The 27,534-nt window shown below is 41.3% G+C and overlaps 1 protein-coding gene across 1 annotated transcript; it reads left to right on the top strand.

The window, feature by feature from the left end:
* Positions 1–2,442: 2,442 nt before the first annotated feature.
* Positions 2,443–25,836, top strand: LOC139443990 (elastase-like). The gene is made up of 2 exons (XM_071224890.1): positions 2,443–2,685; positions 22,309–25,836. Exons 1-2 carry the CDS (start codon positions 2,631–2,633, stop codon positions 24,201–24,203), a joined length of 1,950 nt encoding a protein of 649 aa, XP_071080991.1. The 5' UTR covers positions 2,443–2,630; the 3' UTR covers positions 24,204–25,836.
* Positions 25,837–27,534: the final 1,698 nt, after the last annotated feature.

Here is a 27,534-nt window from a genome sequence, read left to right as displayed (position 1 = left end):
TGAAAAACGTCGTGCTGGTTGAGGTTAAAACGTAATTGGTGTGAAGTGATCCAAGATATTTACTCATTTTCTTACATATTTCAAAACGGATATTTGTAATTACGAACGATGCATGAAATGCTTTGCTGCACGTTTTGAAAAGGGGGAATGAAAACAAAATTTCTTATTATACATATGTGTTTTAAATACACTTTAATCCATCAACTGATTCCTAAAACTTTCAAGACTAAACAAGATCACCACAGCTTTCACTACAGAGGATATATACACCTAAACATAAGTTAAGCAACTATCTCTATTTAATCATGATTGATGGAATGTTGTTTGACGCCGTACTCTGCAATAAACGAGATATTTCAAGGCGGCCGATAAACAATCGCGTCTGGGGCAGATAAACACGTGGTTGATATCATAAGCAACGTCCTACGTCCTCGGGGCACGATGCCACGTAATCAACCAAGTGAGCGAGTGAGTATGGTTTTACGCCGCTTTTAGCAATATTCCAGCAATATCACGGCGGGGGACACCAGAAATGGGCTTCACACAGTGTACCCATGTCGGGAATCGAACCCGGGTCTTTGGTGTGACGAGCGAACGCTTTAACCACTAGGCTACCCGACCGCCCTAATTCAACCAAGTAATCGAGCCAAAGGATCAATCGATTTTTATCACAGCGTGCGACCAGCAATAGAGTGTTGGTGATATATTGTATTTTAACCCGGAGCCACACGGGTAGACACTAGAAAAATTTGTTTGAAATGTAAATACACACAAAACATGTTTAGGAATGTGTTTAAATCCAAAACGGAATACACACTTTTAGGGCCTAAACACATGAAATGCGCTATCGTCTCACAGCCAAAACACCACCTAAGCACAAAATCCCCGTAATCTAAACATGTTTAAACGTGTTTAACTTCTAAACATGCTTTAATTTAAACACGTTAAAATGTGTTGAGCTATTATACATATTCAAAGTTTTGAACATGTTTAGATTTTACACACGGTCAGGCATCTTTACAATTTAAACGTGTTTAAAGTTTATACATGTCATGAATTTAAACATTTTAAAGCATATTTTAACGTGTTTAAATTTAAACATGTTTAGATTTTTAACACGTTTAAATTTCTTGTGTTTAGGTGTCGTTTTGGCTATGAGACGATAGTTCATTTCGTGTGTTTAGGCCCTGTATTCGGTTTGTCACGCTAGGATATATTTGTGTATACAGAAACGTACCTCGGGTAAGTTTGTTTGTTTGTTTATTGTTTAACACCACACTCAGCAATATTCCACCTATATACACCTGATGAAGGAGTAAACGTTGTGTTACTCATGACAAAAAAGTTGACATCCTTAAGCCCTCTTTCTTATCTGACGGCGGACTGTAGTGAGTGAGTGAGTTGGGTTTAACGCCGCTTTTAACAGTATTCCATTGACATCACGGCGTGTCAGCTTAATTTTGGACGAAAGCCCGAAGTGACGCAGGTCCTAGATCTAGACGTTTACCACTTCGGTGAAACCCACGAGCACGGGTATGGTGCTGACAAACCTAGAAACATAATCGGGGCGAACCCACAATCATAGGTTTCTGTCGTGCCCAAGGGACGCAACTGTGGGCGCGCCTTAGACGACTGGGCCACCCGTGCCCCCGACGGCGGACTGTAAATAATCGAGGCTTGATCAGACAATCCAGTGATCGATATCATGAGCATCGATCTACGCATTTGTGATACGATGACATTAATCAACCAAGTCAGCAAGCCTGACCACCTGATCCCGTTCGGCACCTCTTACGACAAGCACGTTTTGCTGAAGACCAATTCTAACCCGGATCTTCACGGGATTTTAAAGTCAGTGGCACGTTCATAACCTGTAACGGCACGGGTAGATGTGGCGACGAACACCGGCGTCATCACCGTGATTTAAGATGATTAGTCAGTTTGTTGCCATACATTTCACGGTTCATTTTTATGCGCTTTCATTTCTTTCTTGAACCTTGACTTGCCACAATATGTCCAACATACAGGAGCAACATGTTTGTGAAGTTGAGGCTCAAACGAAATTTAAAAAAACCAATGCTTCTCCATTTAGAAAAAAAAAGCATATTGCCGGGTAATACATAGACTAACATTCAGTCTCTGAAATCTTATATTACACAATATCCTTCTTGACTCTAAAAATAAAAAAATTCCCTATGCTGTGGAATAGAGCTAGCTTGAGCTGGCTAGACTTGCTTTTGTATGCATTTCTAGATTATTATTTTTTCATAAAATATATATATTCCACGGTCATGGTGCAGGACTAGGTAATACATGAAGTGTTCACTTAACATAGCCACTTCAAGCAAAGCGCCCGTCTCATACCCTCTGCTGTAGCTACAGGAGGCATTCATCATACACTCCGCCACGCATGTTTTACCCTTCACAAAACCCACAGCCCGAGCTCAGCGGTGACATTAGGCTGTAACGCCGCTTTCTACCATTTACAAGCCCACGTGTACGTCTGGGAGACATGTCAAGGTGATATTAGCGTATTATGCACCCATCGGAGCCAATAAGATCACGTGCACACATCAACAACATTGTGGAACCGCCACATATAGGGATGTAGATGCGGTAAGCATTCAGCGATGAAAGGCATGGGGAGAGCCCAGCTGAGGGCGGTTGTGTTGCTATACGCTACAGGTAAGTGTCCTGTAAACTGACTTACCTATAGCTTTTAACGCAGGCTGTTTGTGTACATGGATTAGTCAAGATTATATCAGTATACTTTGTATTTATTATGTATTATTTATTACTTCTTTCACATTAGTCCTGTATAAATAGCGGGTATTTAAGTTAAAGTTTAAATAAGAAAAACGTCAATAGGGCATCAAAATAATATTTTCCCAAATACAGTGTCCTGTAAACTGACTTACTTATAGCTTTTAACGCAGGCTGTTTGTGTACATGGATTAGTCAAGATTATATCATTATGCTTTGTATTTATTATGTAGTATTCATTACTTCTTTCACATTAGTCCTGTATAAATATCAGGTATTTATATTTAGAGTTTAAGTTTAAATAAGAAAAACGTCAATAGGGCATCAAATTAATATTTTCCCAAATACTGATCCAGGTATACTTGTGTCTTTTTAATAACGAAGCAATACCAAGTTTGTTTATACAAATGGTACACATTGATGAAAATTGTAATAACCACAATGTGTATTACAGACTGAGTGTGTAATTGAAAATGTTTTGAAGCCAACTTACCGGGCCTATTATTTGTGAATGTTAAACCCGAGCTACCTGACAGTTTGACACCAAAATCACTCAGAGATATAACTCTGTCTTTTGACGGTGACAGTGTCGTGTTCTCACCGCCGCGAGAGTCGTCCTCTTGGGCTTCTGTAGACTGCATCTTAGTCACGACATCTAATCCTCTAGATCACCCACCTTCATCAACCGAATGTGAACAAGCGCGGGATGTTCTAATGCACGTTCAGCAGACACGAGGCTTTGATCTGCATCTGTCCACACCGATACTTATCATCAGACATGGGGCTTGTACAGACGCCTGTTATTTGTCAAACTATTGTGAGCCTGGGTTGCTAGGCAGGACATCTCAGAGAGACACGCAGGGTCAAAATACACCTCCCTGTCTAACCTACTTAACTTATAAAGGCGTCAGCTGTATACATGTAATTATATGTACCCATTATGCAATGCATATTTGATTGAATGAATGTTCTATATAAAGTAAGACAAGTTCTATGGATGAACAACTTCTTTATTACAATTAGAGCGATGTTTCGGCGCAGAAACATTGATGTTAATAAGCATATATACCTATGTTGTTTAGCACTATCCATCACTTGCTTGATAAAGGTGTTGGGATCTGCACCGAAACGTCGCACTAGTTGTAATAAAGAAGTTGTTCATCCACAGAACTTGTCTTACTTCCCACCAACTTCTAAATGCCACTGAAAGAAGTTATGGTCCATATAACTTGGTAAAACAAAACCAGGGTTAGCGACCATACGTGTTTAGCCAGTGCACAAAAACAAAAGTCTTATATACTAATAATGATCATGTAGACTTAACCTATTCGGGGCGAATGTTCAAGACATGAATATACTACATGCATAATTCTAAATAGCTTTACACATATAATGACGCCGTGACTTATGATAACGATATATTAAAAACATGGATTAACCCATGAATTTCTAAGAAAGGTTTCAATTGAAATATGATGAGGTTGTGCTCAGATGAGATGGGGGGGGGGGGGGGGATGGGAGGTGGGCGGGGGGATGATTCAGTGGGTACTGCGTTCGCTTGTCAGATTCAATTAATTATATGGATGTTCTTGTCGTCCGCTATTTTACAGCTATGTAAGAACGAAGGACGACGCTTAAACCACACTTTCACTTTCAGCTATTCATTCAGGAGAGAATGGGACAAGCCTAGTTGCCAAATCTAAATAATTTGTAATATTTTTAACAATACAAACCGGTTTGGCGACCCATTTACCACGTAATTAGACACGGAACAACATTACACAATTTCAGCTTATTTTTGTGAAATAACCCGCCCCCGTCACCTATGGTGTAACGCACTCAGTTCGTATACGGGTACAAATAAGCTTATGCGTCCGACCATTACACATACCGCTGGTATATTGTCTCGCTATCCCTCCGTCTCCACTTATTTTTATTATGTGTTTGTTTTTTTTGCTTTTAAGATATTTAAACTGCTGATTATATCTTGGCTTTTACATTGAAAAATAAAATGAAAAGAAAAGTCTCTTTCTTTCCATAGCCTTGTTAGGGATCGCAGGGTGGTTAAAGTTCTTTGAGTCAATAATTACACGTAAAAAAGCTTCTTGATCGAAATTGAGGGACAAAACTCCAGCTAAATATAGGTGATGTGAGGTTAAATGTGGGTTAACGCCGCCTTCTGGGTACAATGTGTGAAGCCCATATTGCTAAAAGCGGCGTAAAACCATACTCACTCACTCACTAACGTCGTCTTCACGATTATTGCACTTGTGTAGCGACCCGTATGCGCGTGTGTGACTGCTTGTACTTGTCCGTACTAAAGTTGGTTTTATAGTGCTAGCTTACTGAGGTATATGTGCCGCGGTTTTAACATCGATACCCCACTCAGACACAGTATACTGACTCCGGGCCGACCAGTAGTTTTAGCCCCTTAATGCCGGGCGCCGAAACAACAAGTACCATCTTTTAACGTCTTTTGGTATGACTCTAACCACCGTCCTTACACTGTAAAAATTATGAATAGAATGTTAACACATACAAGACATGTTTAGATCTAAACATGTTAAGAAATGTGTTTAAATCCAAAACGGAACCCACATTTGGTGTGTTCTATCTAAACACGTTCGTATCACAGCCTAAACACCACCTAAAAAACAACATCCCAAACAACATTTAGAATTTAAACATGTCGAAATATATTTAGAATTTAAACACGTTCAAACATCTTTAGAATTTAAAGGGTATACGTATCAAGGTACCAAGGCGGTATAGTGGTCTTACCACACTTAGACCCTAAACATGTTTAGCTGTTAAACACAATCCTAAACAGGTCAAAATTATGGGACAAGACACGTGTTTTGGTTTGTGTTTAGGATCTTATCAGTAACACCTTTTTTACAGTGTACGCTCTCCGAGCAGACTCTGTATATCCACTGAAGGTGAGGATGCTTTTGTCGCATCTCAAATCTCTCGACTCTTTCACAAAAACTAAACGAGACCTCGAACATAAACCGTCTCCATGTCTCCATGACCCCCTACTGACGTCCAACATGACGGTATTATACACCTGTCGTGTTCACTTGGTAAGAGCTCCCGTAGCCTGACAAAATGGACCTCTCGAACCCAGAGAGGAGAATAGACATTTACTTGACACATCCCTCGAACATTGAAACCATCGTATTACAGTAGGGTATGCCATTACGATTTGGGATGTGCCTTGTCGTTGAAGTAATTCTATACGCAATATTCTTTAATCAGCCGAGCTTGACTATCTTAAGTGTCAAAATGATAGTGATAGGTTTTCAACTCAGCTCACAAAAGCGAGGAATTCATGTTTTCTTAATGCATATTTGGGCCTCCCTTATCTTTTTCTCCTTCATATAGATAAGTCAAGCTACCACACCAGTCACATTAATCCTAATGTTACCTTTTGGGATTATCACATTGTTGTTGCTAAACCTTGAGTGTTCATCCTACAGGTTCTGTGTCGGTTGAACGCCGGATGCCTCAGATGCTGGAATCTACTTGTGGTGAAATCTTAAGCCTCAGTTCTACTTACGGGTGTATTCCAGGGCATTCCGGGGCTTGTTTAAGAGTGAGTGTGTCTGGTTTTACGCCGTTTTTAGCAATATTCCAGCAATATCACGGCGGAGGACACCAGAAATGGTCTTCACACAAAGTACCCATGTCGGTAATCGAACCCGGGTCTTCGACGTGACGAGCAAACGCGTTGACCACTAGGCTACCCGACCGCCCCGTTTGTTTAATAAGGTGTAATAAAGTATGAATTGGGTGATGTTAATGTTTGTACTATTGACCTGTTTAAATAGTCTCTTGGGTTTATTATATACTTCAGTGTGAAAGTTTTCCGAAGTTGAGAAATATGAACATGCAGTGAACATCACAGTTGATATTTCACTGCAGTAAACAAACACGGAACTATTGTCATACAAGAGTGACCTCCCCTTAAATTGTTTACCTTTATCGTAAGTGTCTGGCCGTACACAAACTGTTGGCTTCCTTTGTATTTAGTTCCACATTGACAAGGCAAAATAATTGCAGATGTTCATTTATGGAGATAATATTGCTTAATGCCTTTTGTCATTCTCTTTAAACTGTTATAAAATGTAAATTTCACATTTAACTCGTCAATCTCTTTCATCTCGTGACGGGGGAAAAGGAGACATTTTCACTCGTGAAAATATCCCCTTTCCACCGTCACTCGATTAGAGAAACAAGATATTTCACTCGACACATGAAATATCCTCTATATATAACTTGAGGATATCATATGACTCTATGTTATATTATTGACATTAATGTGTCTCGTTTTGATATCTCATAAGCCGGACTGAAGTACGAGTACCGAGGTGGGGCTTATGAGCTCAAACATTCACATCATGGCGCGCAAGGAACTCGTACGTAGTATATCTTCTGGGTGTAACTTGATGAAAAAGTAACAATTAGCATGTCATATAATTCAGACATGTTATTAATTAAACAGGTGTCAGTGCCATAGTGACGCCATAGCCATGCATTTATGACGTCACGGCTACATTACGTTAACACGTTGCAAACAAGGTAAATGACAATTATCGGTATATGTTTCAAGAATAAAGTATTTCAGGGCTTGTTTAAGAGTGAGTGAGTATGGTTTTACGCCGCTTTTAGCAATATTCCAGCAATATCACGGCGGAGGACACGGGAAAAGGGCTTCACACAGTGTACCCATGTCGGGAGTCGAACCCGGGTCTTCGGCGTGACGAGCAAACGCTTTAACCACCAGGCTACCCGACCGCCCCGCTTGTATAAGAACGGACTACATTAGAAACCCAAACACCGGAGAATAATATGCGCCCAACATATTTCATGAGCCGTAAGGGGCAAAAAAGTCTTATAATAAATCGCTGTAAATCAGTGGTGACACCCGGTGATCGCGAAAAAGGTAAGCATGTCCTGTTCTACCGGTAGAACCCACCGCTCAATTTTCATAAAAAAACAAGTATTTGTTAGTTGCGTACTCCTGCCATATGACGGCGGCATGCAAACTATGGAATCTTAACCAGACAAACCAGTGATTGACATTATGAGCACCGACCCACCTCGGCGGGGTGCGACGCCTCGCTATGTATTAACAAACTTACTGAGTAAAGTCTGAGTGTATACTTGAGTGCTATCGTACCCCGCGGCGTGAATAGTTGCTCATGATATCAACCACTGGTTTGCCTAACCTAGATTCGACTTTCCGCAGGAAGTTGAGATAAAGCTGGACGATCAATGACAGTGGCGCTTAACAACTTTCATTCAGAATAAAGCGTTCGAGAGAACATGGCGGCATAAAGCGTTCGATAATGGGAAGTCAATTTGTGGCCATCCGCTTTGTCGGTTCATGTCTCCTTATTTGCTGTTCATACGCGTGCAATACGATGTGTTATGTTCGATCTTTACATGGTCCGTGGTAGACTAAGTCTCCAACAAACCTTGCCGTAAAATGCGTCTTTGCTTGTCGTAAGAGGCGACTAACGGGATCGGGCGTTCAGGCTCGCTGACTTGCTTGATGCATGTCATTGTATCCCGATTGTGTGGATCGATGCTCATGATATCAATAACTGGATTGTCTAGTCCCGACTCCATTATTCACAGACCGCCATCATATAGTTGGAATATTGCTGAGTGCGGCGTTAAACAACAAACAAACTTTACATGGTGTGTGCATGCTACATTAGATGACGTCATATGTAAACAAATAAAGTCATGTCATGTATTTACTCTGAGTGTCATTGTCGAGATGTGCTCACTGTGAGCCTTCCCCATGAGACAATTTCCCCATGAGACAATTTCCCAATGGGACAATTATGTGCGTACAGGTAATGTCAGGTCATGAGTTTGTTGACCTCCTCTCTGCTCAGGCTCCGACAGCGTCTGTCCGGAGTGCGGAAGGTCGATGTTTTGATCCTGTGGCCGTGTCATACAAAAAAACAAAACCCAAAACCGTTAAAAGATGGTACTTATTGTTGGCCTGCCTGGCGCTCGACATTAAGGGGACAAAATAAGGAAAGGTCGGTTCGGTCTGGTTTAATTGTTGTGAAAGAGTCGAGGGATTTGACACGCGGAAAAAACCCATCCTCATCTACAGGTAAGTGTAGGGGATAGAGAATCTGCTCGGAGAGCGGAAGGTCGGTGGTTAGATCCCCGACCGAGTCATACCAAAAGACGTTAACAGATGGTACTTGTTGTTTTGGCGTTCGGCATTTAGGGGATAAGTCAAGGACTGGTTCGCACTCAGTGCACACTCTCTCTGAGTGGAGATCCATTTTGAAACTGGGGCATAGAATCACAGTGGGCAAACACTGTAAAATAGGCAATAGTTCCGATATGTAAGGCGTTGTGTAGAATATCTGTCGTTGTACTCTCAGAAACCTTAAGTCGGTCACCATACAAATAAAAGCGATTCAAAATCTCTTCTAAAAGAGTCCACTGTACAATTCCGATTATGTTCTTAGCATGTGTGTATGAATCAGAGAGTGAGTTGGGTTTAACGCCGCTTTTAACAGTATTCCAGTTATATCGCTGCGTGTCAGCTTAATGTGAGAGGAAAGCCCGAGGTGATGCAGGTCTAAGACACTTACCACTTCGGTGAAACCCACGAGCACGGGTATGGTGCTGAAAAACCTAGAAACATAATCGGGGCGAAACGGGATTCGAACCCACAATCATAGGTTTCTGGCGTACCCAAGGGACGCAACTCTGCACAGCGAATCGTGGCGCCTTAGACGACTGGGCCACCCGTGCCCCCGAATCAGATAGTGATGATTTCAGGTGTTCGCGAAAAGGTGAGCGTATCCTGCCTCGCCGGTGGCGCCGGTCATAAACACATGCAAAGGCAGTGTTCACCTGACAAAATACACACGGGAACATATGGTACAAGTCAAAACAGGGAATTGCATCGGATATCAGTATTGATACATGCGTCAAATTTGGAAATGTCTACCGTAAGCTTTATTAAGGGTTTCATTTCTGTAACCCTGATCAAACAAAATTTAGCAATAAAACCCACGACTTTGGGAAATTCCTTAAATCATGGATAATGAATAAATCCTTTGTCCATATAAAATATGCTCCTATTCCAAAGCGCAAACAATTATTCAAGCTCTTATCCTTCCTAATTTTAGCTCCAGGCAGAGATATCAAACTGAATAAATAGGCCGGCTACCACAGGAATCCGTTATCAGCATTTCCAAGTGCTTACTCATGACAAAGCTTGCAACCTCAGCATATGCATCGACATTTCCGCGTGATTTAAAAATATAAAGTGTCGGACAATGTGTGCGAGCAAGTCAAGTCACTCGGGGTCCAGATGGGCTGGAAATGACACAGGATATTTAAGTTTATCGCAATAAACATTCACTCTCATCCAACCAGTGTCAGTCATGTTAGAACGTAAATGCAAGCTGTGACATGCCTAGACGTACAGCTGCTATGGTCGGCGCGCTCCAACCTGGAATTTCCGTTGAGGTCAACAACACGTGTTGCCCGTGCAGCCTGGAAGCTATCAGCTATTGTGGTCTACATTTCTTGATTAACTTTGATTTGCTGTATAAGAACAACGCCCTGTGGCTTCATAAGTCCTGTGATCCCCGAAGGGAATATTATTGACATTGTTTGTTTGTGCCACGTTTAATGAGTGAGTGAATGAATGTTGTATAACGCCGCAGTCTGCAATATTATCACGACAGGCTGTAAAAAGGGTCTGGGCAAGGTAAACCAGTGGTTGAAAGAATGAGCCTCTAGACTGCAAGTTAGTGAGTGAGCGAGTGCGTGGGGTTTAACACCAATTTCAATTTTTTTTCAGTTGTATGACAGGACAATCACGGCGCTTCTGTTTAATGTGGCAAGAAAGCCTAAATTTAAAACAAGTTTAATTGTTTGTTTCACACAAGACCTTTTCACCAAGAATGTTAGTGTGCGTGTGTGGCTTAAGCCACTTTTAGCAATATTCCAGCAATGTGGCGGCGGGTGGTACGGAGACTTGATGGACGACAAGGCCAGAGCATAACCAGTCTCGATTTTCCTCCGAAACAGATTCCATTGTTATGTTTGGCAAACTAGCGGTGAAAATGATATTATTGGATCACTGGGAAGTGATGACATCAGGTGTTCACGAAACTGGTAAGCATCACCTGCTCTACCTGTAGCACTGCAACTCGCACAATTTGCATAACAAGTGTATGCTACCTGACGCGTCATAGCAGTACTCCCTCAATGCGACGGCTATTAACCACTGGGCTGATGGAATACCAAGTCAGTAACGTATTCTTAAACATTTTATCTTCATGTTGTTTTCATCTACTTGGCCACAGACCAATACCTGCTGTTGGTTTTGAAAAAAACAACCAACAAACTAAGTTTTTATATAAACTTAATTAGGTGAGATTATGATAAGAAGATTTACGGCGCAAAAACTTTCTTCACTTTCAGGCCGTTCATCGTTTGTATGTTGATATCAAGATAACATATCTGTAATAGAAACACATGTTAAAACTCTGTGTCCTGATTTACTCTAAGTTGACACAACACTAAACAAACGACGGTGAGAGTGGTTGTATTTTTTTCGGACTTAAATATTAATGAACGCCTGCAAGGTATTAATTTTGATGTTTATGACCAATGGTTGACGTCTTCGACACTGCAGCTGTATTGAATCTTGAATCTTGAATTCTAAGCCGGGCAGCGTTGTATGGAGAGTTCATGCTGGATTAACAAATTCCACAAATAGTAACGTGCTATCACGGTGCAGTTACATGCACATGACGTCAAGAACACGTTGGATGTCGTTGTAAAGATGCCGGGTGGTGTTTCCGGTGGTTTTATCAAGAATAAAGTTTAAAGTAAAAGGAATACTTGTTTAATCTTGTCCAATATCTGTTCGAGGCACGTCCAAATATATATTCGTGGTGCATTAGCAAATTATATTCATTTTGGTCCAACACTATCTAGTGCAATAGAGTCAACGCCCGACATGAATAAACATTTATCGGAAATGTTGAATATGCATTAACAGCTGACGGGGTCGCACTGAACTTACTTTGGTGTCATATTTGAGCTTAATGCTAGTTCCACGGTAGTATAGAGTGAGTGAGTGAGTGAGTGAGTAGGGTTTTAACGCCGCTTTTAACAGTACTCCGATTATATCACGGCGTGTCAGATTCATGTGGGAGGAAAGCCCGAAGTGATGCAGGTCTTTGACGTTTACCACTTTGGTGAACTCACAAAGACGGATATGGTGAGGACAAACCAAGAAATATCATCGGGGCGAACCGGAATTCGAACCCACAATCAACAGGCTTCTGGCGTGCCCAAGGGACGCAACTCTGCACAGCTAATTGCGGCGCTTTAGATGACTGGGCCACCCATGCCCTTACCACTTACCCCCCCCCCCCCCCCCCCCCCCCCCATTGTAATACCCATCAGCTATATTAGATTTAATATAGTCATATGCTAAAATCGGATGTTCTTAAACTTCTTTTGAGTAGTATATATAAATTACGACAGTAATGGCACTATGGTCGAGTCTTTAAATCGAGGCCAAGGCCAGTTTTGACTCACACTACACAGATGCAGCTGAGATAATGGCTGCAACCACCGCCAGTCGCCGACTTGCATTAACAATTCCTACACGTGGTGACAATTTTAGGCCCGTGGTGGAATCTACGTTCACGAAATGAACCTGGTTAAATGAAATGACATTCAAGTTATTTATTTATTTTCGACAGATGTAAACATTATCTGGATGCAATTAGTTCTTTGTTGTGTGGTAAGATAAAACAAGTGTCCGACACTGAGCGTGTTGAAAGTATTAGGTTTAAAGCAACACGTGGCCCTATTTGTGTAATACCAGAGGCCATGTCTCGATACAGTCTTTGGTAATACACTCCATTACATAGGCTTGTATTAAAAGTGTGTTGATAAAATGTCTGCTTGCACACGTGCGATTTTCACTTTAACATTTTGATAAAAGTCAGTTGCAGTGTTGTTTGTTCACTGAAGATTTCATTTTCTTGTTGTTTGGAAACTACGGGGATTCTTGACTAAAGAGGAGCGGAACAATATAAATAGTTAGTGGGGCTGTTAAGGCTGGATTTTGTCGAAATTGTGCACTTTGGGTTAAGCGCCAAACTTGGCACACTTATACATTGAACCTTTCGGAACATTTCTGGATATGGATCCACCTCAGCAGCGCTCCTAGGTGGTAGAAAATCCAAGATGGCCGCCAACATGGTTGAACTCTCTTATGCTGGCTTATCTGGTCAATCTAAGTAACGTTTGCAGGATTAATTGCAACAATGCTGTATATAATTCAAATCTAGCATGCAGTGCCCCCTGGTGCTGACGGAAATCCGAAATGACTTAATCTTTAAATGTTTGTTCACAATATCTGAATTATTTGTTGATTTCAATCATTTCAATCAAATTTGGCTTCTAAACAATTTCAAGTAATGTTTTCCTAAATGTATAAGTTTTGGATGCTAAAATTCGTTCATTTGAAGCAAGGTCTGTATTCCTTAAGGCAGATCTAGGAAATCTGCATGAACTTGGTTTAAAGTCTGTAACTTCACGCACAGGACTCGAATCGAATCCTGTCAGCTACTCCAGATCTGTGAGCTCACCATCAACGCGAAAAGGCCAAATGGAACTTGAAAAATATATTCGACCAGCATGGACACATGCCTGCAGTCAAAGGTTTGATTCTAAGGCATTCCTGCTAACTAGAGCTGAAACAGTTAGCCGCAGAGATGTCTCCGGGTTGAAAGAAACGTTCAGGGGAACATGTCCATGTCCATGAACAGTCTGTACCTGCCTATTTGAAAGCTCTAGTCAGTACGACATTGGATGTACCAGGTCAATGAAACAATCCTCAACAAGTAATACACAGTCTCTAGCGTCCCAAGCTCTCAAAGCGTCTTGGCCTTTTAAGTCCTAGATTCAGAAGACTGCATGTTTTGGGGAGTTAGGGGAGGTACCTTTAATATAAATTATAAAATTATAAGCATGTTTTTGATCAGGGTACAACTTTCAAGGCCTCAGTAAAATTTTAAAAGGTTTTATGGTAGACATGTGGAGGACATTTCCAATTTTGACGCATCAGTGACAAAAATTATGTCTGACGCATTTCCCTATTTTGACTGGTGCCATATGTTCCCGTGTTTTCTAGGTGAACAATTGGCTTGCCTTTGTTAGTCTTTTTGACGGATGTCACGGATTGGGCAGGGTGATATCATCATCATTTGATAGTGATTCAGAAACGCATGCTTCTGATATGCTTTTAAAAGAGATTTCTATTGATTATGACATGATTTCTGTAGTTTCTACGTTAAACGTTCTAAGCCCAACACATAAAACTAACAATTGTGAAAGTGCTTTTATTTTTATTTTTCAACATAATCTGCTTTTCAATACATTTCTCATATCGATAGTGAAGCTGTTCAAATCCAGTCAGGAAGAAGTTCACGAGTTTTCCACGAAGGTGTTCTTTCAGTTTAAGAAACGGGTGGAAATCAGTTGGTGTCAGGTCTGGCGAGTATGGAGGGTGAGAAAGCTCTTCGAACCCACATTGTGGCACAGCAGCCTTTGCTAGTCGGAAGATGTGCGAAGAGGCATTGTCATGAAACAGTAGAACTCCAGCAGTCTTTCATCGCCACTCTTCTATGAAAGAATCTCTCAGGCGCTGAAGCAAATCATCATATTAGGCACCTGTAATCGTCTTTTGACTCTCCAAGTAATCAACAAAGATCACACCCTTTGTATCCCAGAATACAGTGGAAACTTGAATTTCTTTGGTTCCGGAGAAGTAGAATAGTGCCAATCCATGGCTTGGCGTTTTGACTCGGGATCATAGTGGCAGACCCATGTTTCATAACCCACTATTAATCTCTTTTTGAATTTAACGAAATCCTCTTCAATTAGCTTATAAATTTCTCTGTCAGGGTCAGCTCATTTTTTGCTTAAGACCAGAATTTAGAAACTTTGGCACCAAACGAGCAGATATCTTATTCATCTGTAAATTCCCCAAGTTCAGCAATGGTAACACGTCTATTTTGCAGTATAAGGTTTCCTATCTGCTTGTTTGAATCTTCATTGATGGAAGTTAAGGGACGTCCAGACCTAGGGTCATCATCAAGGCTTGTTCTCTCAACCTTAGACAAAGCTGCCCAACGTTTAACAGTGCAATGGGTACTTATCCCCATACACCTGTGACATGCGTTTCTTGGGGAGTACTTTTCTCTTAAGTCAAAAACTTGATGACTGCTCGGTACCCGTTCTGTGTCCATTTGGACCTCTATCACGTTCAGATGGCTGTCACTAATATACAGCCTCAACAGACCAAATACACTTGCAATGAACTACTCAAACAATGTACTACATCGACTAGTTCACTTTGTTATGACCCATAGTTGAAAGTTAGTCAGGCCTATAACTTTTTGACCAGCCCTCGTATTTGGATGCTTTCGTTTTAAGTGTATATGGTTCAATAGTCATTTCTTGACAACACATTCCTAATTTTCAATAGTAAATGTCGATTAATGTACTAGTAATGTGTAACTTAAATCATATTATATCATCTATTGACGACATTCCTAAAGTTTACACTCTCTCTTTATGATAGCAGCAATTAAAAAAACCATTGTCAAAACATGTACTATTGTTTAAACCAAACGTTCTCGTCGATCGCGATCGGTTGGCGAAGAAGTCGCGCTCTAGTTACGCCACGATCGCGAGTATCAATGTATCTACTTTCACAACTAGTCAATACAATCGTCGGAACGATCGCGACTCCGGCGCGTTACACACCCGTCTTAGTCCAGAGTCATTGCACGAATGCTACTGCTTAAAACAAACGTACACTCGATCGCGAAAGGACATATAATGTGAGTTTTAGTATGTGCTTAAACGGCTCGCCAGGGAAACACAGTTGACCGTTATTGCCGCGAACAAAGCCTCGTTCCATTAATATATCTTATTGGAGCTGGGCCTTGATGATACACGTGTGTGCTCTATCTGGGAGTCTGTATATAGCCTCCCTGCTTCCCTATAGACCTTTCATCAGCAGCTCCATGCATCGCTGGAGCAGTCTGCAGTTAGTTGGTGAGATACAGAGATATTACATTATTTTAAATCGGCGTAAAACACAAAAGGGTTCTCAAAATGAAAAGGATGTGCACGTTATGCCCGCAAGTGCAATACAGAAAAGTCTGGCTAGAGTGATCTATTTCTTTAGGGACTTTGTTTAAGATACTCGCGGCCAGCCTTTCTTTGATGTTAAATGATACTGACAACATAAAGATCATATACGCTATCAGGCATATTTCTGTCTGTGGCATTTATCTCAAGTGAAGAAACATACGACCTTTGGGTGTTTCGATATTAAACAATTAACCGAAAGTAGGTTACTGTTTTGACAAAATATTATGAACTGTATGTTAAATATTTTCGACTTTTCTCCTCGTTGGTAAGATAAGATAAGATAAGATAATATTTATTGCAGAAACGTTCCATTACGGGACAGACGCAATTTTAAAAGACAAGACATTATGATTCATATATACATATATACAGACATACATAATTTACATTCCTGTAGACACATACAAATAGATAAGCAAGATTTAAGGGTTAAAGAGGAGTCTCTCTTCAGTCACAGTGTTCAGTTTTAAATATCCGTCCTACACTATCCCATTCCAGCGCCAAAGCTTCATTCTGATAATACATAACTCGATAAGCTGTATTGATGGGCTGCTGCATGAGATCACTGTCTCGTCCGAATCCATCGACTATAAATAATCATTTTGTTTTCTTAAATGACTAGATGCTGATATGTAAGTAATGAACCTAACCCAATGTAGCCTCTGACATTTGACCGTAATCTGCCAGTCCCCCTCTTTCATTTATATTCTTTTAGGGTTTGCTTCATCATAAGACATTTGTCCTTGACCTTCATAGCCTTAACCTCCATTCGCTTAGTGTAATTAGAAGTTATAACGTACGTTAATCTAAGTAGTTGATAGAATTATAGGTTTTTATAGACAACTTTTTTATTTCATTTTGCATCTGTTTGGTAATTTTGGCTTCAAAGGGTAGGTCTTAATGCAGGTTTAAAGTCAGCCGTTGCATGGTTGTGGAATGGATTTTAGGCAGTTGATTTAGTGAGTTGCTAAATTAATCTTGATGTAATATAAAACAAGTATTTATGTTATGTTATTGCAGTAATTATTAACTTTTGTTTAAAAGAAGAAAATATATTATTAATTTACATCAGAATTCCTTTTTTGATGCTTCCTAACACGTATTATAGCGAGCAGAGTGTGCGCCAAGGGCATGTTTGACATCGCTCTTCTTCTTTGATGTTATGATTTACAAACACTTTAATTCGTGCTAGGTTTGGTTGGTTGGTTTGTTGTGTAACGCCAGACTCAACAGTATTTCAGCTATATGACGACTGTCTGTAAATAATCGAGTCTGGACCAGACAATCCAGTGATTGATATCATGAGCATCGATCCACGCAATGGGGGTCGATGACATGCATCAACAAAGTCAGCGAGCCTGACCACCCGATCCCGTAAGTCGCCTTTTACGACAACCATAGTTGCCTTTTACATCAAACGAGGGTTGCTGAAGACCTATTCTACCCCGGATCTTCACGGGTCCTTGTTAGAGAACACATTAATACATATATAGGAATAGTTTTTACTCTCACAGTTCTTATTCTAGTCTGTCTGACAGACCCTGATACAAATATATATCAAATACAGCCCATGCAAGTCTATAATGTTTGGCCTTTTTATTATATTTTTATTAAGATAACTGAACAACTGGGTTTTTTTATGTAAGATGTGTTCATTTCAGAGACTAGATGTTAGTCTATTCTTATTCCATGGTTAGAATCTGTACTGACCGCCAGAATCCGTACCTGGGAGCAAGGCTGGCTTATATATGAGTAATATGATCACTTAGCTAGAAAGCCACATTTTTTTCCATTTCCGCGCTTCTGTACCGAAACTCCATGTGAGATGAAATTGTTGTTTTAGTCTTGATATAATTAAGCTACTCTAGTATAAAATTTGGGAATGTGTATTGTAGGACATTTCCTTCCTTCCGCCAACACACGGACATTAATGTGGCAAAGGTACAACGAAAAAGTTATTTGTTTCTCGGAATTCGACGTAACTTTCCCATGAGCAAATGACTAGTCTGATACTGACCTAGATGTATGTCTGTGATGTCAACAAAACAACGATAATATATGGACACAAGTAGATAGAGGATAGATAATATCACACAAGGTGTAGTGATAGTCTGTCTTACAGACCCTGATACAAATATATATCAAATACAGCCCATGCAAGTCTATAATGTTTGGCAAGTCTAGATCACTGCAGTATCAGGAATGAAGAGAGTCACTGGGCTCCTTTTTATTATATTTTTATTAAGATAACTGAACAACTGTTTGTTTTTTTATGTAAGATGTGTTCATTTCAGAGACTAGATGTTAGTCTAGGTGTAGTGAGTGAATCTGTTTATCTATATAATCAAAATAATAAGAAGAATAATTGTCAACTTCTATCGCGCATTACTCCATGCATAATGAAAACAATCACAGTGAAAAAGGTTAATCTTGGATGGCGATCAGGAAAGGGTGAGTTTTAAGCGAGACTTGAAGAGTGAGTGAGTGAGTAGGCTTTTAACATTATTACAGCTGTATCACGGCGTGTCAGCTTAATGTGAGAGGAAAGCCCGAAGTGATGCAGGTCTTAGATGTTTACCACTTCGGTGAAACCCACGAGCACGGGTATGGTGCTGACAAACCTAGAAACATAATCGGGGCGAACCGGGATTCGAACCCACAATCATAGGTTTCTGGCGTGCCCAAGGGACGCAACTCTCCACAGCGAATAGCCTTAGACGACTGGGCCACCCGTGCGCCCCGAGACATGAAGAGTGAAAAGCTTTGAGACTTTGTCTATTGTAGAGGGAGATTATTCCACTCAGTGGCGCCTGCGAAATAGAAAGACCGATGGCCATATTTCACAGTTTTCGTTGATGGAAGAGTCAAAAGGAGTTTAGATTCAGATCTCAGAGATATCTGGTAAGAAGGTGACACAACGTCGTGTCAGTGACGCAGATCGTAGACTTTTATCAGCTTGGGAAGCCCTGGGGCACGGGGAGGGTGTAGTCTGTCTTACAGACCCTGATACAAATATATCAACTACAGCCCATGCAAGTCTATAATGTTTGGCAAGTCTAGATTAGATAATGAAGAGAATCACTGGGCTCCCTTTTTATTATATTTTTATTAATATAACTGAGCAACTGTTTTTTTCAGTCGTGACAGTGATATGAATGGATCACTGAAAATCAGTGATGAGACCAGGTGTTCGCGGACAAGGTGACCATGTCCTGCCCCGCAGGTAGCACCCGCCGCTCACACAGTCTGCAGAAGAAAATAAGAATTAAGTGCTTGTTGCCTGACTCCGCACAGCAGGACTCCTGCCATACGACTAACATCGTAAATTTAAGGCGCTGATTTTGAATGACGTGTACAAGTGCCGAGATTCTGCTCCTTGCAAATAAAGAGAAACGTTTAAGAAATATGTTTATTTTGCAACACAATGGGGGGTAGTTTTAATGTGTTTGCCGAAACATTTCTTTTGTAGTTAGCTCAGCATAATGGATAAAAGCTGCTGTGCTTATTAGGTCACATTTTCAATAGCAAAAAATGTTTTACACAACCTTAATATCTGTTCTAAATTTACTTTTATGCAAATGTACTCACGTATGTAACGGAGCATCCGATGATGTGTATGGAGAGGGAGGGTGGGGGTTTAGAACAATCTATTTTTTCTCCAGTTGCATCCAACAAACTGTTTATTTACTCAGCATCTGTTCATCTTCACTATCTACACAAAAACTTTGACGTGCTGGTATTTTCCACAAAACAATCTATTACTTTTCTTCAACTCCATCAAGCTATTCATTGTTGGTACATTTCTAAACAAAGTATTTATTTAGAAAAGTTTTCTACCCCAGTAGAAATCCCTGAGTTCATATGACAAAGTGCGTACCTTGGTGCCTTCAAATTTGTGGATACGTCCATTGACAAACAGATTGGTGGCATTACGTAAATAGTACACTAAGAAACGAGGAGATAGATATGTTGTGGGCAAACGAACTATACACTTGAAAACTGGATTTGACCAAAGAATTACACTTATTATCAAAACGTTACTTAGCTGAAAACAATCGCCGAAACGCTGCTAAACACAACTATGATACCCGTATCAAATACACCACTTTCGAATAACTATTTCTTGTTTGTTTCATGTCTAGCCACCATTAAACTTGGATGTATACCTTCTTTAGTTCGGCAGTTTAGATCCATAGACAGGTTAACATAGTAGGAAATATTTTTTGAATCAGCCAGCAGAAGGGGACATGTCGTCTGATGGCGATTAATCATACATGTACAAGGCCCTCGTAAGTTAGTGTTGAAATGTTCACATAAAGTGATACAGTCCACTTGTCAAGACAAATCTACTCTCATACATGCGTTATCAGTCTGATCACATGCTGCATCAACGCCTTCGGTTGCATTTACGTGACTCATGGTAGACTAACATCTAGTGTCTGAAATGAAAATATTTTAAAGAAAATAAAAACAGTTGTGAAATTATCGTAATAAAGTATTTAAATAAATGAGTGCGAGGGTGAGGTTTTACACCGCTTTTAGCAATATTCCAGCAATTTCACGGCGGAGGACACCAGAATTGGCTTCACACATTGTATCCATGTCGGGAATCGAACCCGGGTGTTCGGCGTGACGAGCGAACGCTTTAACCACTGGGCTACCCGACTGACCCCTAAAAAGCCCACTGAGCCCGGTGACTCTCATTTTAATTTTCAGAAACTGCAATAATTAAGACTGGCTAAACAATTTTAGTTTGCATGGCCTGTATTGGATATATGTTTCAGGGTCTGGTGGATACAGATTGGGGGTGGGGGTGGGGGTGGGGTGGGGTGGGGGTGTGTGTACACCTCTGTATGTCTGTCTGTCTTCTGTCTGTCTGTCTCTCTCTCTCTGTGTATGTGTGTGTGTTGTGGAGGGGTGGGTGGTGTGGGGTGAAGGCTGGGGGTAGCCCCCCTGCACCCCTTCTGGATCTAAATATAATACCCTCGCCTTGAGATACACATTACCACAACTTGGTAGTCGCATTTAACAACCGAAATCGCTGAGCTAGCTGATGTTTGGCAAAGGTTCCTACGGAGAGCTCGATTCGAGAAATTTAAACTATGTTAACCGTCTCTTCATTTCTCTGCTGCTGTAGTTAAGGACCCAGATGGTTTCTATCAAGGAGCGTGCTTATTTTACATGTATGACACTCGTGGAACTCTTGACCCCATAGATCTAAAAACCAGGATGCAGTATTCTTATGAATATACACAGGACTCATTTCTTCCTCGGCTGATGGGCTGAACACTGGTTAGAGTGTTGAAAAATACGCCGTAGGTTCAATGTCCCGACATGAATACGATGTGTGCAGTCCATTATGAAAAACTGCAGATTTTATTATTGCTAAAAACTTTTCATTCACTCACTAACACACACACACACACACACACTCGTATATTGGTGAGGTGAGGTGAGGTGAGGTGAAATGGGTTTTAACGTCGCGTCCAAGATTATTGCACTGATATAGCGACGTGCATGTACGTGTGTGTGTTTGTGTGGCTGCTTGTACTAGTCCGGACTGATGCCGATTTATAGTGCTAGCTCACTGCGATACCATGCCGCAGTTTAACATGAATACCCCACTCAGACACAGTATACTGACTCCGAGCCGACCAGTCCTTGTTTTAGCCCCTTAATGCCGAGCGGCCAGACAGGGTAACAACAAGTACCATCTTTTAACCTCTTTTGGTATGACGCGGTCGGGGATTCAACCCCGAACCTTCCGTTCTCCGGGCGGACGCTCTACCACTAGACCACGGAGGCGGTGACTCGTATATTGTGTTTCCTTGTATCAAATAGCTTGTTCGGATTCATTCATTTAACTCTCTCTGTGTTATTATCATAGTATAGATGACCTATGAAATGGCCTAAGCTTTAGTTTATAAGCACTTTTTCAAAATTATGACTGACTTCGGTTTATTCATATTGTTCATGTCTAGTTTTGACCTTTGCCGTGGTCTAGTTGATAGAGCGTCTGCCTGTGGAGCGAAAGGCAAGGGGTTCGATTCCCAACCACGTCATATCAAAAGACGTTAATAGATGGGACTTGTTGTTACCCTGCCTGTAGCTCGGCATTAAGGGGATCATAACAAGAACTGGTCAGCCCGGAGTCAGTATACTGTGTCTGAATGTGGTTACCATGTGATCTATTAGGCCGGACAAGTAAAAGCACACACACATTTTACATACACCGTTTTGTTGTTTTGTATTTGCTATATCTATCAAACGTATTGTAACTGACAATTAGTTCTTGATTTGCAGTGACAGCCGTTTTGTTTTCCTGCACGAAAGCAGCGGTCCGCGTCAACGCCAGAGACCGACTTGCAAGTTTCCATGGCAACGTTCCACGTCACATCCGGTACAAGAGGTCAACGGGATCTCTCGCGGACATATTTGGTCTCGCAGATGGAGAAACTTTCGAGATTCAAGCAGAGACAACCACCGCCCAGGGAACCAAGCAATTGAAGTTAGTCGAAAAATACCGCGGTAAAGATGTGTTTGATACTGTTGTTACCCTGACAACGGACGGACAAACACCGTTAGATGCCCAAGGTCATTTCGTGCAGGACATCCACAAGGATGTGTATCGGAAAGCACCTTCTTTGAAAAAAAATGAACTTTTTGACATCTTGATCCGTCACTTCAAAGATGAAAAGCGTGTCAATGATATCGGGAGCCGTAAACTTCAACGCGACTTTTACGTGGACGACAACGGACTCGCTCACCGCGTCGCCATGCTGGAGTATCTCATTCAAAACAGGTACGTACAGAAAAGACCCACGGGTATAATCAACATAAAAACAGGGGAGATAATACGAGCATGGGACAACTTGGCAACCTGTCGATCCTACATGAGGGGCCGAGTGTTTGGTGGAAACCGAAAAATTGGTAAAATCAAGTACGGTATCTCTCCAACCTGTCTTGATTTGAAACAAAGACGCGGCATGTGCTTCCTCGAAAATAAACATGTGAAGGTGGTGGACATGTATAACACTGAACTCGATTACCTCACACAGACGGCTAAATTTTACTGCTTCCATCGTTATGGCGACCGTATAAATGGCGCCTACTCCCCCGCCCTCGACGCACTCTACCATGGAACCATCGTTGGTAAAATGTTTGAGGAATGGTTCGATTCCAAGCCCCTGAAAAAAAAAATGATTCTCCGAGTCCATTATTCCCATCTCTTTACCAATGCCTTCTGGAACGGCCACAATTGTTCCTTTGGAGACGGAATTCCCGGTGTCTCCTATCCATTTACGTCTTTGGACATAATAGGACACGAGATAGCTCACGGAATTACGGAGCAGAACTCCCAGCTTATGTATTTGGGAGAAGCGGGGGCCATCAACGAAGCCTTTTCGGACATAACCGGCGAAATGGCGGAACTGTACGCTGACACGATTGATTGGAGGGTTGGATATGCAATACAGGTTGACGGTTCAATGCGGTACTTTGATAACAGATCACTATCTCATGTGAGTGACTACCGGGACGATATGAATACCCATGACACCAGTGGAATCTTCAACCACGTGTTCTACCTCCTCGCGCATGAATATGGATTGTCGCCACCCGATGTGTACCGGGTTTTCCTGCACGCAAACCGGATGTACTGGCACCCGATGACGAACTTTCGAACAGGTGCGTGTGACGTCATGCTTTCTGCTTACGACTTGGGTCAACCGGGAGAACCATTTGCGCGCGCATTTACCAGAGTCGGAATCGAACCTTGTGACATCGAGGATCATGTGCATCACTTGCGTCACAACAACACCATGTTCAACGTCACCGTGTCAAATACGACAATGCCGGTTTTTGGCCTTGAAATCCCGACTTGGGGAGACTCCGTGCATATCAACGCATCCAGTCTACAATCCGACATTTACATTCGAGTTTATCAGAACAAATGGACTGAAATAACCGATTCTACCCCAACCATTGCAGAAGGTTACGATGTCGTTCAATATAAGCTACCTCTGCGTTATCATAACCACAAGTGTTTAATTCAACTATCGACAAAGAGTCCAAAACCCATAAAAGACGTTCAGATAAGGGGAGGCTACTCCTGCGTGAGTTATTATCGAACGCGCAACCGTCAGAAGAATGCATATTACTTGTGGGACTGCCACGGTATAGATGTTGGGCCTATTTAAGCAAAACTACGAACATTTATATGAAAGGACGTTATTAAAGGCGGAGCTGGTGTATCAATGACTCTGTTATCGGCAGAGTATCGCATGGTAACTGAATCGCTAGATGGCAATTAGATCTGAACTGTGTCAATTCCAGTGAAACTGATCAACATATGACCAAGATTACCAATTATGGTTTCGAGTATTGCCTTGTATGTTTTGTTCCCAGTGGTTATCGTTCGGAATAGCAGAGTTCCGGACTAGCGAGGTTTCACTGTTATAGATTTTGCAAACCAAGTGGATAAAGGTGCCGACTTGCCGTCGACTACACCTCGAGTTCCCTATATGAGTGAGTTTCTTGAGTTTAACGCCACTTTGAACAGTATTTCAGTTTTATCACGGTGTGTCAACTTGATGTGGGAGATAATCCCGAAATGATACAGATCTCAGACGGTTACCAATTTCGCTGAAACCCTATGAGAACGGGTATGGTGCTGGCAAACCTAGAAACACAATAGACCTCGCGATGACAGGTTTCTGGCGTGCCCAAGGGACGCAACTCTGCACATCGAATTGGAGCACTTTAAACGACTGGGCCACGCCTGCCCGTGTTCTCCATATGGGCGCCATATAAGGAAGCATCGGCCCCATAGTCCCTGAGTTCTGTATAAGCTTTCTCAGTTACCAACAGAAGCTGCCAGGCGAGAATGTTATTATCGTTTAGGTCAAGTTTCTTTGTTTCATTACGAGGAAAGCGATCTTATTGTATATATTTGTATTGGTTTGAAACGACAATATCCTCACAACAATTTCAGGTTGACGTATTCGGTTCTTCTTAACCCAGACTAATTTTTAAAAGTCATCATCATCTGTTGTCCAGCGTATTTGATCTCCATTGTAGTATTAAAGTACCCTTCACCAAATTGCTGTTATGTTTACCGTTTGGGAAGTGACGTGTTCGTATCGGTATCTCTACTCAGTAACCTCCCACGTTGTACATGAGAGCAATTTGATTGAAAGGTCATTTTAGCGTCGTGCCATTCCAAATTCGATACACAACGAAGCTGAAATAGAGAATAGGCCTAAAAACTTTTATCGGAATAGATTGGAGATGTAGCACGGTTAACCTTCTTCGGATAACAAATCCTTTTTCAACCGAGCCTTTTACCACTTTAAAAAAAAAAGAAAAAAATGTACAGGTAATTCCGATATCAAATATTCATTTGTTTTGGCCTAACATAACCAGTTCTATACAACTCAACTTCTAAAAAGGATAATCAGTTTTGTCAAATATATTAAAATATTCACATGATATATCATGAGAATCAGTTCTGTGTATCGTGGAACAATATACATATCCCTGTAAAATATTGAGCAGTGTATTTTAAAAAAAAACTTTCAGTACAATTTGTTTGGACTTGTTTCTTGTTGCAGAGTGTTTTATATTACCAACGGGTACCATGTACTTGTAATGCATGCCATCCTGTTCTATGTAGATTAGACATAGAGAGTTGCAATGTTTCCGTTCCCGGTGATCACGTTGTACTTACTGCGTTCATGAGAACAAAATGCAAAGTACAACATTTATTTTGACATATATTTTGCCACCAACTACAAATAAATGTTATGATATAACCCACAATGCGTATCTTTTGCTGTTTATTACGTTCTGGTTAATAGTTGCATGTACGATCATTGTTCTCGGTAGTTCATAACAAGTTCATAAGTTATAAAGGCAAGCAGCGGTGGGGTAGTCTAGTTGTTAAAGCGTTGGCACGTCACATCGCAGACCCGGGTTCGATTCCGTACACGGGCACAATTTGGGGTAACGCCAGACTGTAAATAATCGAGTCTGGACCAGACAATCCAGTGATTGACATCATGCGCATTGATCTACGCATTTGGTTGGTTGATTGGTTTGTTGTTTAACGCCGCATTCAGCAATATTCTGGCTATATGACGCCGGTCAGTAAATAATCGAGTCTAGACCAGACAATCCAGTGATTGTTATCGTGAGCATCGATCCACGCAATTGGGATACGATGACATGCATCAATCAAGTCAGCGAGCCTGACCACTCGATCCCGTTAGTCGCTCCTTATGCACGGCATAGTCGCCTTTTACGACAAGCATGTGTTGCTGAAGACCTATTCTACCCCGGTACCCAATCATTAAAAAAGGTACTTGACAAAAGGAGTACCTGGACTCCTAATCGTAAATAGGTTCTTGACCTAAACTAGGCAATCACGGCAAAGTTGGTTATCCACGGCTTACACGGGGTACGAAATATCAAAGCGTAGCTAATACGTTCTGGCCCAATACCACCAGAGTAAGTCAGTACCTGTACCAGTTACTAACGAAACCTAAGTTTCGACCTGACCAAACCAGTAGCAAGACGACCCGTAAACGCTCTAGCCATACATGATTTTGCCAAGGGTTTTAAACCCGTGTGCGCGAACGTCGTAGAGGACAATCTTTGCCGATCATGGGAAAACCTGAAGGGCAAACTAACTACTAAACCTGTACGGAAGATTTAAGTACCAAGATGAAGCGCTGAACATAGCTATCTAGCGGTAACCTAAAGATTTTCAACCAGATTTGCACAGATTAGTTTTGAGGTGGCAAAAATGATCAAAAATATTCGAGAAATATCCACCAGTCCTAGGTAATCCCGCTACTGCGTAAAAATCAATTTTACAAAAACATTTTCAATACATGAACAGGTTTCTATACATACACGAGATAACATATATCAAATCAATACGTGATAAAAGTATGCAATTAACCGCTAGAGAATAAAATGCGGGTCACCAATTTTCTAACAATGCACGTACAGACACACAGGACTTTGCCGAAAGGTGACGGAAGTTTTACGACCCGATGACTATGCGCTTCGGTGTAGAAAAGAACCGAAGTCATAGAATCTGCCAAGCTGCAGAACGCGAGTACCCATCAAACTACTCCCTGTGACCATCGGTGCTTATCTTCACCCGATTTGTTACCTGTGCGCTGTACGCAGAACAGCGTGCCACCATGTGACAAACAGACTTGTATCATAATGCGATAACCTAGCGACTATTCACCGGTGATCTCGACTTTTACATTGTTTAATTCAGGAATGCAAGAAAGACCCTTGCATTGTATCCCTTAATGTTATGAAATTGCGGTACTATCGAGCAGGTGTTATAATCCTATATCAACATCCTTCTAGTTTTAGCCAAATGACCACCCTAGGGAAGGTGAGGTGAAATGGGGTTTAACGTCGCGTCCAAGATTATTGCACTTATATAGCGACGTGCATGCACGTGCATGTGTGTGTGTGTGGCTGCTTGTACTAGTCCCGACTAATGCC

The sequence above is a fragment of the Haliotis cracherodii genome, unplaced genomic scaffold (assembly GCF_022045235.1).
Source record: "Haliotis cracherodii isolate W230 unplaced genomic scaffold, xgHalCrac1.p SCAF_5, whole genome shotgun sequence".
Classification (NCBI taxonomy): Eukaryota; Metazoa; Mollusca; class Gastropoda; order Lepetellida; family Haliotidae; genus Haliotis; species Haliotis cracherodii.
This window is presented reverse-complemented; position numbering and strand designations above follow the sequence as displayed.

What these genes read in the sequence shown, in the direction of transcription:
- LOC139443990 (XM_071224890.1), top strand. Translation starts at nt 2,631, where the DNA reads ATGAAAGGCATGGGGAGAGCCCAGCTGAGGGCGGTTGTGTTGCTATAC. An exon ending in TGTGTTGCTATACGCTACAG is followed by an intron (nt 2,686 to 22,308) that starts GTAAGTGTCCTG and finishes CTTGATTTGCAG; the next exon opens with TGACAGCCGTTTTGTTTTCC.